The sequence below is a fragment of the Nyctibius grandis genome, chromosome 8 (assembly GCF_013368605.1).
Source record: "Nyctibius grandis isolate bNycGra1 chromosome 8, bNycGra1.pri, whole genome shotgun sequence".
Taxonomy (NCBI): domain Eukaryota; kingdom Metazoa; phylum Chordata; class Aves; order Nyctibiiformes; family Nyctibiidae; genus Nyctibius; species Nyctibius grandis.
In genome coordinates, this window is record NC_090665.1 from 17,494,479 (window position 1) to 17,510,154 (window position 15,676).

General features: G+C 36.0%; 1 protein-coding gene across 1 annotated transcript in view; it reads left to right on the forward strand.

Annotated features, from left to right (window-relative positions):
* The window catches only part of DNER (delta/notch like EGF repeat containing), a 131,305-nt gene that overhangs the window by 81,992 nt on the left and 33,637 nt on the right, over positions 1-15,676 (forward strand). The window contains exons 6-7 of the mRNA XM_068406818.1: positions 6,090-6,243; positions 9,263-9,376. Coding sequence (XP_068262919.1) covers positions 6,090-6,243; positions 9,263-9,376 — 268 coding nt within the window. The remainder of the gene's footprint in view (positions 1-6,089; positions 6,244-9,262; positions 9,377-15,676) is intronic.

The window sequence follows — 15,676 nt, forward strand, 5'->3', positions numbered from 1 at the left end:
CCTGCCCTGACAATAACAGCAATTATTCAAATCAAATATAAGGTAATATGTACTGTGTCTTACTGTCACCATACAAGAATATTTCTTTATGAGATGAGGAGCACGTGGTGAGCACTTGGGATTCCTAATCTCCAGACCAGTGTGTTCCCGTTTAAGTCTTCAACCTTCTTTTGGTTTCAGGTCTGATTTAATCTAGTACCTCTCTCTCCACATCTCAATAATTGCTCATTTGGAAATCACTGATCAGTGCAGTGGAATTGTCTGAGCATAATTATGAGGAGAAACAGAATGGAATAATTTGGTAATGTTTGGAAGTTTTTATGTATGGCTTTCTCCTTTACGTAGCACTACATTGAGAGATTACAACAGCAACAGCAATTCCAGTGGCCACTGTGAATTTTCTGTGCGATCTAGTAACATGAGAAAATAAGAACCAAATGTGTCAAATTTGCAGTCTGTACACTGCTTTTACAAAACCAGCCTGGCCTTCTGTGAATGAGATCCTGTATTCTCTGTTACCTTCTATACGTGTTGATTTTATTTCACGGATTAAAAGTTATTTACAGCACAAATATGCACAGTTAATCTTTGCTTTTATTAATATTCATTTGGGAGATAAAAGCAGTAGTAACTGTTGAGTAAATATTAACAGCTGTGAGCCTGCTGTGAGTACAGAAAATTTGGCATATTTAGGGAATTCACTGTTAGTTCATCTGCTACCATTTTCTGATTTAAATCCTCAACAAGCGCGTTTGATAGAAAAATGGCTTTTTGAATTGTAACAACAATAATTAAATTACTACAGTAATCTATATATGCATGGCAGTGCTAACGTGTGGAATAGTTAAGTATCTTTTATTTCTCAAAAATTAAATTTTAAAATGCTTGAGGTAATGTATGAACACAATTATTGCAAGATGCATTTAGAAGTGCTGCTCTACCATACCAGCTGACTGGTATCCAAATAAATTATTCATTCAGATACAGTGTCCTATTTCATAGTCTAGTTTAGTTTTTCTGCTTTACTATATTTAACATTTTTATTTTATAAATTCAGCATCTTGAATTTGATTTATGTAAATAATATGTTCAAATTTAGTATATATAACAGCATATCAAAATGTCTTCTTTATCCATTTTTTTGTCAAGTTGGGAGTTAAAGCCTTTGATAAATAGTCTTATTTTCTATTTTTCATGTTGTGTGTCCATTTTTATGACTAATTTCTTTCTCTTATTTCATGTCATATGTCATAAAATAAAAATAAATTACTTCCTGTATCTATGCAGAAGCATGAATGCTTTTCAGTGTTAAGGAAAATGCATATCTGGCCTTCAATAATTATGCATGTTTTATAAATCTTTGAGACATGGCAAGTAAAATAAAAACATCTTTAAAAAGACAAATTGGCTTCATGGCAAGAAAGAGAAGCTGTTATGTCACTCAAAAAAAGTGAAATCAGTAACTGTACATCCCCAACTTTAATCTTGACATTGAAAGTTTTGTGTGTTAAAGCTAGAACTCTTAATGATAAATGACCCCCCCTCATGCACATGTAGTGTGTTGCTTTCCCTGGAAAATAAATGGAAAATTTTAGAATTGTTTGTATATTTCCATCCATTCTTTCTTTGAACCTAAGTGTAATAACAGGATAATTTATTAGTGTTTTTGATGTAACATGCACTAGGCTGTAGTTGACTGACACCCCTGTGGCTGAAGCTGTGGGATGTAGAAATCAAGTTGAAGTTCACTTCTGAAGAGGCATCTATCCATTTGTGGTAGTCAGAGAACTGGAATTAGCAGGATTCTCAATATCTTTTATCATCAAATAAAATTTTAACTTCAGAAATGTAATTGCTTTTATTTTCACTGTCATAAACTGTTCCTGATTTTTCTAGAACTTGAACTAATGAGGAATGTCCTCAGCAATCCTCTTGAGTGCCATCAAACCTATGCCAGGTAGCCTGCTGGGCTGGGGCAGCTCACTAAAACCTCAGAGTGTTTCCAAATGTATGGCATTTATGTCCAGCTTCCTACTCCAGGGAGAATAAAAATGTCATGTTGTCTGTGCACCATGGTGTTTTTAAATTTCTCAGTTGTCCTTGCTCTTTAGCCTATTAGTTGGATAATAGAACTTCAGCAAGGAAACTGACGCGGGCCCAGCATAAGCAGCATAGGTAAAAATAGAAGGTGCATATTTCATTAAGCAGGGTGTTTTTGCCATTGTTTAACTTGTCTTAGGTGAGATATGTCCTAAAATGTCTTGGTGATTTCCCTAACGATGGAGCAAACAACGGCCAAAATTACATGCTTGACATGTACCAACCATTGTACTGGTTTCCCACAAGACTCATCTTCTGCACTTCTTTTTGCAGAACTGAAACGTCAATTTTTTTAGGTTTACAACATGCCCTTAGTGATTTGCTGTTTGTTTTTATCCATAATTCATTCTGTTTTGCACGATCTAGTGTTGCGTGATGCAAAGCAGCTTCTTAGAAGAATGCATAAAAGGCCTAATACCATGAATAAGCCAAGAACTCTGCTGGCTGTAGTCATTGCTTCCAGTGCCAAGAAGATTAATGATTGTCTTTGTGTATTTATGTACTTCATAGTTTTATTCCAAATCTAGTTTATTGTAAAAGAATGTAGTAACACGTATGCCTAATGGGAAAGTTAAATGTAATTAACAATCTGCAGTGATACAAGTGCAGTGGCATACTGTTGTCTATGGAGTGCATAAAACTATAAACAAATAAATTCTGGTCTAACCTGGAAGTTTTGGCCAGTTTTCATTCATTCCTTATTGATACATAACTTAGGTTCTACTCAGCTAGATGTTTTTTATAGAGTATGGGTATGACATGGAAAGCTTTTAGTGGCAGAGTTTCTCTTTCAGTTATTGTTGCTTTTGAAAGGAACATAAAATTCACCACTTTGAACAAAGTTCTGTGAAGTGAGGTGATGCTGAGTCAAAGTGATGCCTTTTCCTTCCTTTGTATGAACTTTGTACCTCTGCTTTGCTGTCATGTGTGCCATTCTCCCACAGTGGAATGGGGAAGGTGTCAGAAGGATAATACTGGTCTTGGCATCATCACAATATAAATATCACTCACATTTATATACAACCAGAGGAAGTTGTCCTCAAATCAGTTAGCTGTGAATGGAAGAGAAAAATCTTGGTATTAACCCAAAGAGAGAGATTTGTTTGGTGCGAATTTCTGATTCTGTGTAGGATTTTAAAGTGAGCTTTGGCCATCCATTTAAGAGCCACAATTTTGCTTAGCTATGGGGATAAAATGATTTATTTACAGATTGCTCTGTTCCATAACTTCAGCTCTCCCATGTAAAATAGGGAAGAGCTGACTGTGTAAATATAAAATTTTATTGCTCGCATTAGAACCCTTGAGATTTACACAAAAATAACTGGCCTCTGCCTGCACTGAGAAATAACATATTGAACTGAATAACGATGATTTCCATGTCTTCTGTATGGGCTAGAAGCTTTAGGGTAGATCCACTTGATTATATTTGTAGAAAGGCTGATTATAAAAAAGCCTCACGTATACCTAAAGGCATGCTCTCCTGCACAGGGACGTAGCTTCCTAAGTACAATATACTCCTGAATGTAAGATATATAATTATCATGCAACAATGTTTTGCTCAAATATTATAGCAACTCACTGTGAGTTGTAATAAATACTGAAAGCCTTTCTCATTGTGTTCTGGTCATCTTAACGGCTTCTTTACTATAGTTTAAAAAGAAAAAGGTGAGCTTTCATGGTGTCTCTAGTCTGAAATTTAGAATCTGATACGCACATTATTACTCTGCTTACTTAAAATAGGAAAAAAGTACTATATTCCAACTATATTTATAATATGATACTTACAGATTGGATAATAGCAAATTATTTTAAAGAATTTATTTTATTGCCATACAAAATGATGTATGATAGATTTGCACTCCTATAATCAAGCAAAAAACACAGATGAACTGTCTATTGATAGTAGATTGTTTTGGAATTTTTAGATAGCGACTTTAATACTAGTATTATGGCAGTGTGTAGCTTCTTCTTGACTTAGTTTTCCTTAAATATGCCAGTACATGTCATCTATTCAGGAAAAAAATTAGTAGTATCATTTAGGAAAAGCGAAGATGACATGCCTAATAAAAACTATGACACCTAATCTCTACAGAATAACTTGTCTGCATCTCAGAACTGTTATCTGTCATTAGACATTTCAGTTTGAAGTGTTACAGTGCTTTTCTTTTGCTGCTTTCAAAACCCATTTTGTTAACTACACTTTATGGTAAATTGATGCCTATATCATACTCCTAGAGATATCACTATTATCTGAGCTTTTCTTAACATCCTATTTCATTAATATTGCTGAGGCAATGACTGATTGTTGCATTGTTTAAATATATTAATACTTATGCTATAATAATCAGCTTCAATTGCTTCAAAAAGAGGTTTTGGTGCAGGCAGAGCCATGCTGTTTGTGTCTTTGGGGACAGTACAGACATTCCCTTCCTCTCTGATGAGTGGTTCAGGTAACGATGTACTTTACATCTTACTCTCAGATCTAGCATAAAACCGCCATGAACCTGAGCCTACCTAACAAACATGGTACCTCTCTGTTCTGACAGAGTTAACTGTGGTGGGATGTTATACTTCTTGGATCTCTTGCTTAGGGATGTCTTTAGTGTCAGATAGACGTAGATAAGCCTGTTCTCATTTCCCGTGCATACACAAGGACCAGAAACACATTTAAATGAGATCAAGACTCTGAACTCTTTAAACGGCACAGAATCTAGGTATAATGCCTATATCTTTCCACATGCTGTACTCATGTTGATTTTAAGAAAAAAATGCCATTTTTTTCATAGTATGGTATCTCACTTTGTTAATCTAGAATATTAAGTCTAAACTCAACACTCCATTCCAGGAATGATAACAAACACTTTAAGTCAATAACATAATTTGGTATCAATAAGAGTTAGAACAGCTGTGAAGGATGCTGCAGGCAACATGTTTATGTGCACTATTGACCTGGGTCCTGATCCTATATATGCACAACGGTACTGCATGACTGCAATGATATGAGACGTTGAGGACAATGCTACTTTTTTTTTTTACTGAGTAGTTTTTTATTTGTGTGAAGATGATTATTTTCTTTTCTACTTAGGTCACAGCTGTATATTCATATGACACAAACACAAGTAAAAATAGAAGCTAAAATACTAACCGCATCTCTTTGTTTCTAGTTCCATGCACATTCTGTACTTTGCATTACAATGTTTGTGCACGGGACAGCTGTGTTCCAGCTCTAGTGATCTGACTTTGACATGTATGAGAGTGAGTGATGTTGCCATCTAGTGTTTAATGAACAAAGAAAGAAAGATACTTAATCGAAATGTATGCCACAGATGAGAGGGCTTTCCCTGCTTCCATTTTTTGACTTCCTTGGCGATCTTAGTGACCTAAAGATTTTTTAAAATCTACTTTTAATTATTTTATTACTAACAAAAATGTGCCATATCATACCTACTATACCTACTTATAGGTATTTTAAATCTTTAACAGATGTAGTGCTCTTGATCTTTTGTTAAGCAGCAGGGTTTGGAAAAAGTAACAAATACATTCAGAAGAAGATATATCTTAACAGAATTGAAGGGGTGTGTCACTACTGAAGTGAGCCTCTGGGACCCCAGCCCTGCCCTTCACATAAAGGGTGCACCTTTTTAGTAGGATTTTGTTGCAGTACATCTGCACATTACTTATTCTGACAGTTATTCTAGTCTATAAATGTAATTTTTGGCATGGAAGAAAAAATTTATAGTGATTTAGATATTATGGATCTGATCCCAGCTTCCTTGTCTAGATGAAATTACTTGACATCACTAAAAATTTATCTGAAGAATTGGTGCAGGTTTAGTATTTCAAGGAGTAACTTTGCACTTGATGTATTTATGGCAGCTACTGTTGTTATGAACAGGAAAACAACAAAAACATCTTTGTTCAGTAGAGTATTCAATGAAAACATAATCTTTGAAAATTTATTGTGAAGTACATATCCTGTTGTTTTTTAGGCAACTTTTTTCTGCGACTGTGAGGATGAGTATCAGGGTTCCCAGTGTGAAGAATTTGATGCTTGTCAGAGCCAACCCTGTCAGAACAACGCAACCTGCACCGATGTCGCACAGAAACACGATGGGAACAATTTCACCTGCAGCTGCCCGGCTGGTAGGTTTTGTATTACGCTTTGAATAATGCATTTTTGTTTTAACATTCGGTGCATACCTTTTGCAGAGCAGTGAACTGTACAACTTCAGATACTAGGAAAGAAGGAAAATACAACAACAACATAAGGGCAGTTTTTCAAAGACTGTGGAAGATTCTTCAGCTGTGAAAAATGCCATTGAAAGCACACATCCAAACCATCATCTAATGAGTGAATTATTCATAATTAATAGAACTTTACCTACTAAGAAGAGATGACCAAAATTGAGCTTACGTCAGCTTTTTCTTAATCTGGTTTTTTTTTTTCCTTTTCAATATAGGATTTTAAGTATAGTTTATAACTAAACTTTCAATAAACATGTTTTCATTGTAACTAGTAAACTCTTTTCTTCAGTTGTGACAATGAAATGGAAGAAAATTCTCTCCACACTATGTGGTTTTTGGATTGTTCCTCAGAATTAACTAAGTTTGAAAACTTTTTAAAAATTCATAAAATAAACTGAGTGATTTGTGAGTTTGATTAATGAACAAGTATCTGAGTTCTCTGAAGTTATTTTAAGATCCTCAGTAAGCCAAATATAGTTAACTTCATTTATTACATTCCGGAACTTTCAAAGTTGTGCTCCATGGCCTTTGTACATTATGTTTAGGTTTAGCTTTTAAGGTTTTTCAAATATTTTTTCTTAATTTTTTAATAGCAAATGTCTAATGTTCTTCAGATGGCTTAATCATTGTTAACTTCAGTGGCTTGTGTTTCTACCCATAACTTTTTTCCCCCCAAATTTGTTCTAACACATCGAAACAAAACAATATGAATTTCTAAAAAATATTAATTGCATATGGAAAAATATTACATAAAATGGTAAATAAGAGTTTAATTATCATAAATATCTCCACATGCAAGTTTCAGAAACATTTGTATGTGAATAGGATCATGTTTCCCAAATCTTGATAGCAGGAAATGTTATGAAGATAAGTATCAGCAGAAAATGAATAGCTGTAATGATTCTTAAAGTGTGTCTCACCAGAAAACTGCTTTTTTTTTTCCCCACTATGGTGATTGCTTAGCATCTCTTAATTTGTAGCACTTGGGACACATTTGCTATGAAATTCCTGAATCATATACTCTTTCAGATAGACAAAATATGCCCTGTAGTTAATAATAAGATGGGACATATTTCTGTAAAACTGACATAAAATACTAATCTCTAATGAGTTTTCCTGCAAGCTATAATGACAATTGCAGCAAGTCAGATTGTTGTAGCAAGCTTCAGAGCAACACAATCATTTCTGCCTTTCTGTGCCAACAGTCTTTCAGATACACGTTGAATTTGAGGGTAATTTTTAGCTTTCACAAACTTGGTAACAGTTTGAAGATGGAAAAATGTTTGAATGAGTTAAGCATATTCAATACTGTGTTATGATTCATAAAAATAATCAGCTGAATGTGAGAACTTGAAAAAATATGAAGCCTATAGATGAAAGAAATCAGTTGATGAAGTCTTCTATAATACTTCATTGCTGTTTTTGTAGATTTTATGTTAATTTGAGACCAATTAAAATTACAGAAAATCACTAGTTATCCATAGTGAGACTGACGTCCCTCCAAGTGCCTCAATTCAGTCCAGAGGAGCTACCTCAGGAGAGCACAGTTCTGGTTTTCAACCTCATTATTTTTCTCCAGTTTAGGTGATTTATGGGCATTAATCCAGATACAACATACAACAGAGTTTCTTCTTCCAGGTTTTGCATCGCAGTAAATAGGATCATAATCTAGCTCTCTATAGCATATAGAAGCAGTAAGGTACACAGAGAGGAAAATCTTGTAGATCCTTTTCTATGGTAGTGCTCTAGCAACTCCAAATACAACAGTCTATGTTGAGAGCTATTCTATGGTGACATCAATAGATGTGAACAGGTATAGGTATTAACCTGCCCAAAAGACTTATAAATATTCATTTTGATTGTATTAAAATAATTATTTAATCAAAATAAGATTTAAAAATTTTTTTTTTTCTTTTTCCTTTTTCTCCTCTGCATAAGCAAAATCCTAGTACAGGCATGTCCTCTATCTCACCTTGAGGTCTTTGCCTTAGATTCCTGTTCATAGCAGTGTACTAACAGTGTCACCTAGTCATAGCTTACTTGTCTTTAACACCAGCCATTGTGTTAAACATGCTTGTTATGGAAGATCTTTACAATTTCATGTAGGGTTCCTTTTAAAAAAATAAAATGCCTCTGCATGTAGTGTGTAGTTTCTTCTTCAGTCATTCATCCAAGATAGTTTATTGGATGTAAATAAAAATTAGAAAGAGGAATGAGTGGTATTTCTGAAGAAATTTAAGATTGGAGTGTTTAATCATTTAGATGGTATTTTGTAAGTTTGTTCATTTTTTGGGGATGTGTTATAGACATCAGACATATGGAACAAAGCAAACTTATGGTCAAATAGTACAGTACACACAATCTGTAGCTTGTGAATTTATAGGAGCTTATTTGGAAGAGTTTGCAACTGTGCTGAGCAGTTCTTCACAGCTCCCACTTAAAATAAACACTCTTTTTGAAGCCCAGAAGTAGGAGCAAATGACAGTCATTCAGCATATGCACAAATAATTCATAATGTCAAGTCTTGTTTGAAGTCTTGCTAAAGATTATTGACTTGAGATTCAAGATGCATTTGAAAACCATTCAAAATTACTCCTTTTTTTGGTTATATGGGTGCTGATGAGGACCCAGCACCAACATCCATTATACTAGCGTGGTCAGAATATTGCTGCTGGTAAAATACAATTGATATAATCTCTAGATTTCCACTACTTATTTACGTTTCTCTGGTGAAGTATAAGTTCTAATTAAAAATCTTATTTTATAAGAAATTAGAAGACTGTCCTGGATTCTGTGTCTTACTTTGGTTAATTTTATTCAAGATAACGAATGGTACTGTTTGAATGACCTAGTAATACATTTAGTGACAAAACCTCATTTTCAAGATATTTTCTGAATGTTCTGTGTTGTTTTGTAGGTTACACTGGAGAGCTGTGCCAGTCAGAGATTGATCATTGCATCCAGCAGCCATGCCAAAATGGAGGTACCTGCTCATCCAACATCAATGGATTCAGTTGCCAGTGCCCAGAAGGTAAACAGCAAAGACCTATCTAGTACCTCATGCAAATTGGTATTTTGCATGGTGTATTTAGTCTAAATTTTCAGTTATATTTATGTATATATTTAAATATTTTAAAAATTGTGCCTTAGGCCATAGTTATAACCAGAGAAAAAACCCAGATGAGAAATCTTTGTATAATCAGCAATAGTATATGAAGTATGGTAGGAGCTTAGTGTTTCAGTGTATATGTGGCGCAGAAATGTTCTCTCGTTCTCTGGCACCTCTACAGTAGAAATCAGACTCCAGCACTGTGAGAAAGGTGAATCTGAGGAGATTCAGGGTGTGCTCTGATTTTTGTGTTGTCCAGTAAATGTGTGAACAAGGAGGCCTCCCTCGTAGTATTTGCATATTTCTGCGTATGGGGCTGTTGGCTAAAACCTGTGGAAGAGCGATAATTCAAAACTGAAGGAATGATTGTAATCTCCTGAGGTTTTAATTAATTCTCCTGTCTATTTGGACTTGTTCCTTTCTCTACATGAAAGCCTTTCCGTGATTCTCATTGGTAAACACTGTAAATGTAACTATGTGAAATGAGGACACCACGATGCTCAAGCGTATGCTTTCATAACAATTTGCTGACTGGAATGGCGGATGCCTAAATTGCTCATAAAAAAATTATCAGGAGTGAAAGCACTCAATTATGAAGCCTTCTATTAGTTATTTATAATTAAGATTAGAACCTTGAATTAATTATATTTCTATTCTTTCTTGATCTGTGGATATTGTTTTTGTTCTGCCAGCACCTTACGCTTGCTCTAAGGGTACAAATCTTTGATAACTACTCCAGTAATATATACTTGCCTAATAATGAAGATTATTTGTAATTTCTTTAAATGGATTCCTTGCTTTTCTGGAGTGTTATGCTTTAATGAGTGACCCACCTAACAGCAGTGTTGAAACAGACACTGACACTGACAGCAGTGCAGATCTTGCATTAGGAAAAATTCTGAAAATTGTTTGCCTTATAACTGGTAGCAAAATTCATTGAGAAAATTATTAGATGTTAGAGTTGGTCAATAATTTATTTGCATTTTTCTTAGGAAATCTGTTCAAGGATCTTTAAGGATGCTTTGCAGGAAATTATCTTTCCAATAATAAATGCTTGGAAAAATAGCTGCTGGGATTTTTCATTGTTTTAGAACTGCCATATTTGTTTCTGTGTGTGGCATACCTTGCTTGCTTGCTCCTGATGACCTGTTAATGAACATGCTGACCATCTCTCAACTTCTCTCCTACCACCATTTGAGATGCTGGCTGTGGGACAGGGTCACTGCTGGGCTGAGGTCCCTAGATGGCCACATCACCCACCCTCTGCTGTGGGCGTGCTGTGGTGCTGCGGTGGTGATACGGTGCTCGTAGCGAAGCTCTGCGGTGCCCTGCTGAAAGGCATTGATGCCCTGGTTGCTGTGCGGGGCTGTGGCTGCTCTCCTGCTCAGGGAGCTCATGCCGGCAGCAATTAGCCTGTGAATGGGAGCGGGGCAGGCTGCCAGCTCTGCCTGTCCCTCGGGCCCTGGCACGGCCGCAGGCAGCGATGCTGGTCTTGGCAGGGGCACCGGCTGGCTGTGCAGAGGGCCCCGCGCCACTGCCATGTGGGAGACCTGGAGCACAGGAGAAGAAAACCTTCCCTTCATCTCCCTCCAGAGCTGTTTTTTTCCCCGAGAGAGCGATGGAGAGGTTATCTGATGTGCCACTGCTTGGAGTGTAGCATTCCTATTGACAGCAGCTTTGCTGCTGCAGGAGAACCAAGTTACTTACGCTTCTCTCCTCCGTTTTACTGGTGCTTGGCTATCTCTGTGTTAGGCCAATTAGTCCTACAGTCCTGTTGCCTGCTTTGTTTCTTGAATATGTCTTTTGCTCCTTTCTTTGCCACTGATCCACATTTGTGTTTTATAAGTTTTCAGTGGTTTCTGTTATTGCTCTGCTTTAAGGAGGCTTATTTGACACTGTCATTCTTCTACCTTAGCATTTAGGCTGTATGCTTTGCTCTTTTTCCCTCTGGGCACATTGGTACCATTTTCTCGTTATTCTCTTATTTTTCTTTCTTGGTAGTACTGTTCTTATTATGTGTTACAAACTTGTGCTCTTTTTCTGCTTGGGGTCTTGAGGTTTTCTGTGGTTTCTGCATTTTCCTTAAAGATACAATGATACAATGTGCTTTTTGACCCTTCCAGAGGGAAGAAAAAAAAATATTAGCAACTTCAAGAAGTACCTCTCTGCTCATAGACTTTGTTGTAGGCAAACATGCTTTTTGGTTCACCTGTCTGAAACTTTCTGTGCAGAGTTACCAGTTGTAGTCTCCCAGTATAATTTCTGTGTTTCCAAGAGAAGCGATGTTATAGAGCAAGGATAGAATTGGGGAAATGGCCGTTATTCTGATTGCTTATTTATGTCTAACATGCTCATAAATGTTTTCAAAAAGCACTGGGGCAACACAAGAAAAAAAATTTACTGAAATACATTTACAACTCTTGTTAAAATCAGTTTTCGTACATTGACCTGTATTATTTCCAACATAGAAAAAGACTTTGGAGGGGATAGAAGGTTTCAGGAATCACTGTCTGAACTGCCTAGGGTTATTTTCCCTAGAAAGAACAGCATTGTATGCACTATGTCTGATTCTCAGTCCCTTGGACATGACAAAATCATTCTTAGGTTTGCAGGAACAAATGCCATCTTGTGTGTATGGTTGCTCTTCTTCAGTGAGCCCGTGATAACTCAACAGCAGCCCAAAGGTTCTCCCTGACTCCCTAATAATTACTGTTGTTTCAAAGACCGAATACTTCCCATGAAGTTACGTAGCTTTGCTTCTTACTCATGTCCTCGCCATAGAGGGGAGAGCGTTGGTGCAGAAGTGACGCAGTGTGTCTGCAAAGTGCTTGTGCTCTGGAGTAGCCTAATAGGCATAAGGTGTTGCTTTTCCATCTTGTTCTGGAAGATGGTCTGCTAATGCCAACGAGCTCAGGAATTCAGATATTTTGTGGAGGGAATGGGAGAGTTGATTTAACAAAATATATTGTCTATATAACAAATATGTTGTTCTAAATTTACTAATGACTGCATTTCCCACCATTCTTCTTTCTTTCTTTTCAGGTATTATCCTCTCATAGCAGCATATTTTGAGAGCTTTTGTTCGAGTTTCGAAGAGATTTGGTTATTTTTGTAAATACAACAAAGTTAATTTAAAATTCCAGATGCAGTAACTTGCGGATTTGCTATTTTTAGCATGTCCTCAAATTTTCCATTTAAAAAAACCCCTACCAAAACCCCATGATAGGTTTCTAATTTAAGTGTTGTCTCTCACTCTGCTGTTTTTCCTCCTGCTGTGCTTAACAGTAATTGCTCGTTGAGAAGAGGCCTTTCTTCTGTAGCGCTAATTCAGCACAGTGGGGCAAAGGTAGCCAAGGAGCTGATATATGTGTAAAAACTAAAAGACTGGCGATAGAATGTTGTTAGGCAGAAAAGGATGAGAAAGGGAAAAGAACAAGATGGCAGAAAAAGGAATGAGAAGGAAACAATGAGGAATGATCTCGAGATTGTGCTTTTGTTTTACAAATGAGATCTGTGGTTCATGAAAGAAGCATGGGGTAACTTAGAGAAGGTGAGATCTGAGGGACTGAAAAAGCAGCACAGATCAGATATGAACATTTCATGATTATTCTTTAGACAATTTTACTGTCTTAAGAATCTTTAGTAAAGAAAGTTTCTTTATGCTTGCAGATTCCATTTTCTGTGATCCATTGTAGATTTTAATGTCCAAAATAAGTCAGAAAATAAACTGAAGTTTAGATATATAAACAGAAAATATCTGAAGTTGTTGAGTAACCTGTACTAAAGAGAAAATTGGATTTTATACTCAAATTCATAGTGAAGAAGCTTAAGCAATACTAAGGACTGAAGAATTTGTTCAAAATTTTGACTCTTTGTTATTGTGAAAGGATGACTGGGATGTTGTGCTTACAATGGGGTAAGAATCTTTGATCATCTTCTTTAAAGTTTCATGATAATAAACATACATTTAGTAAATATTACCTTTACTTGATCATGCAAAGAAATTTCTAGATATTCTAAAAACCTACACATGGTAAACATCTGTCAACCTGAACATGGAATATTTGAAATTTGTATTCAGAATGATTCCATAAATACCCATATCACTCTTAAATATCTCTTCTGATTTTCTTCCACTTATTGTAACGTATAACATACTACTATATTAACAGTAATATTAACTCACTTTATTTGAGTTGATTGAGGTACTGCTCATCAATTTATGGATTTGGTTACTTCGTTTTCCTTAAGTCACTGAGAAATTGTGTAAATTCCCTAAGCCCCCTGAAGCAGAATTCAACATCCAAATAATAATTAGAAACATAAAAAAAAGCAGGTTGGAATAAGCAAAAGTAATTACAATAAATGTTTCAGTGATGGAAAAGCTAGTTATCCTTGCTTATGTAGTTATTAAAGTAATGAAAACCTTTGTCAAAAGTTTAAAAAAACAGTGTATGGAAATTGTCTGATTGTGTGGTGAGCAATACAAGTCTCACTAATCTGTTGCTTACACACACAAATTTTGTAAAGTTGATAGAATGAAAGGCTTGCTACTTGTGTTTATATATATTTTACATAGTTTAAACATTTGGAGAGCCTTTGTTAATTTTGCTCATAAGATAATATTAAAATAAATTAGTAGTGGAATATGGTTTTGAACAAAGCCAGAGCATAATGAGCAAAGTGCAGATCAGTTATAATAACAAAGAAATAAACATCTGTTGCAAGATGTTTCTGAAGTTCTGTTACATGCAATTTTAATGTGCTGATGATGTGTACAGATGAACTGCATTCAGTGTTACAGGAAAACAGTACCTGAGAAAAATAACAAGCATTCAGCTGGCCAACAACATGAAACTGGCTTGGATTCTTGGGACTTTGCCTCTCCCTACACAGAGGTCACCTGCTCTGACAGAAGTGGCAGAAATCTTTTCATTCAGATTAATATATTTTTGAAAAATACTCATCAGCAATAATGGATTTCATAGCCATCCTGGAGAAGGAGATAGAGAGAAAACAATGTTATGATTAGGAGTTTAACATACAGATTACTTGAAATTCACATTTCAGGTATGATTTTATTTTACTGTTGACAATTTGATTTGACTAGCTGTCGGTAATTACAACCAGGCAACACTGAGCAACAGTGCCCTGAAATACCTGCAGGTATTTCTGGAAATACTGGAAAGCAGCAAATTTATGAATGCTCTTATTGTGTTTAAAAAAATAAAGAGTTTGACATATATAGAAGATGCTAAGATGTGATTCATATGTGTTGATTTGCAATAGCAGCTAGAAAATGTACATTGTCACCGTGAATTGACTGGGAGAACAGAAGTTATTTGCCTGGATTAAGAATAGTTTAAGTTTCAAGGTCTTCAATTTTTCTGGACTTCATTGTTCATGTAAAAGCCTTTTTCTATATTATATCTTGCAGATGTGATTCTAACTTCTTTAGGTTTATGTACAATTAACGTATTTATTATCTATTCCAGGAAACTAGGTCACACAGCTGTTGCATATGGAAGATTTCCCAAGGTTACTGGTGATTAGAGAATGCAGGATTCTTCATATTACCATAAGAGAGTTTAATTTACCTGAAGAACATTTTGTTGTTAATTAAAAATTATGTTAATAAAAAATTATGGCTGTTTAGGTTCTGGTACTTCCTGCTAATCCAATGTTTTTACCTGGCATCTTCCCAAATTGCTCCTATTTTTAATAGACTTCTCCTTCATGCTTTAACAGATTTAGCCTCTGATCATCTTTAAGTCGTGCTTAACCAACTTGATAGCCTTTTATGAGGACGTAACCCAGTGGATAGATGATGGTAAAGCTGTGGATGTGGTCTATCTTGATTTCAGTAAAGCTTTTGACACGGTCTCCCACAGCATCCTCGCAGCTAAACTGAGGAAGTGTGGTCTGGATGATCGGGTAGTGAGGTGGATTGTGAACTGGCTGAAGGAAAGAAGCCAGAGAGTGGTGGTCAATGGGACAGAGTCCAGTTGGAGGCCTGTGTCTAGCGGAGTCCCTCAAGGGTCGGTATTGGGACCAGTTCTATTCAATATATTCATTAATGACTTGGATGAGGGAATCGAGTGCACTGTCAGCAAGTTCGCTGATGACACAAAACTGGGAGGAGTGGCTGACACACCGGAAGGCTGCGCAGCCATTCAGAGAGACCTGGACAGGCTGGAGAGTTGGGCAGGGAGAAATTTAATG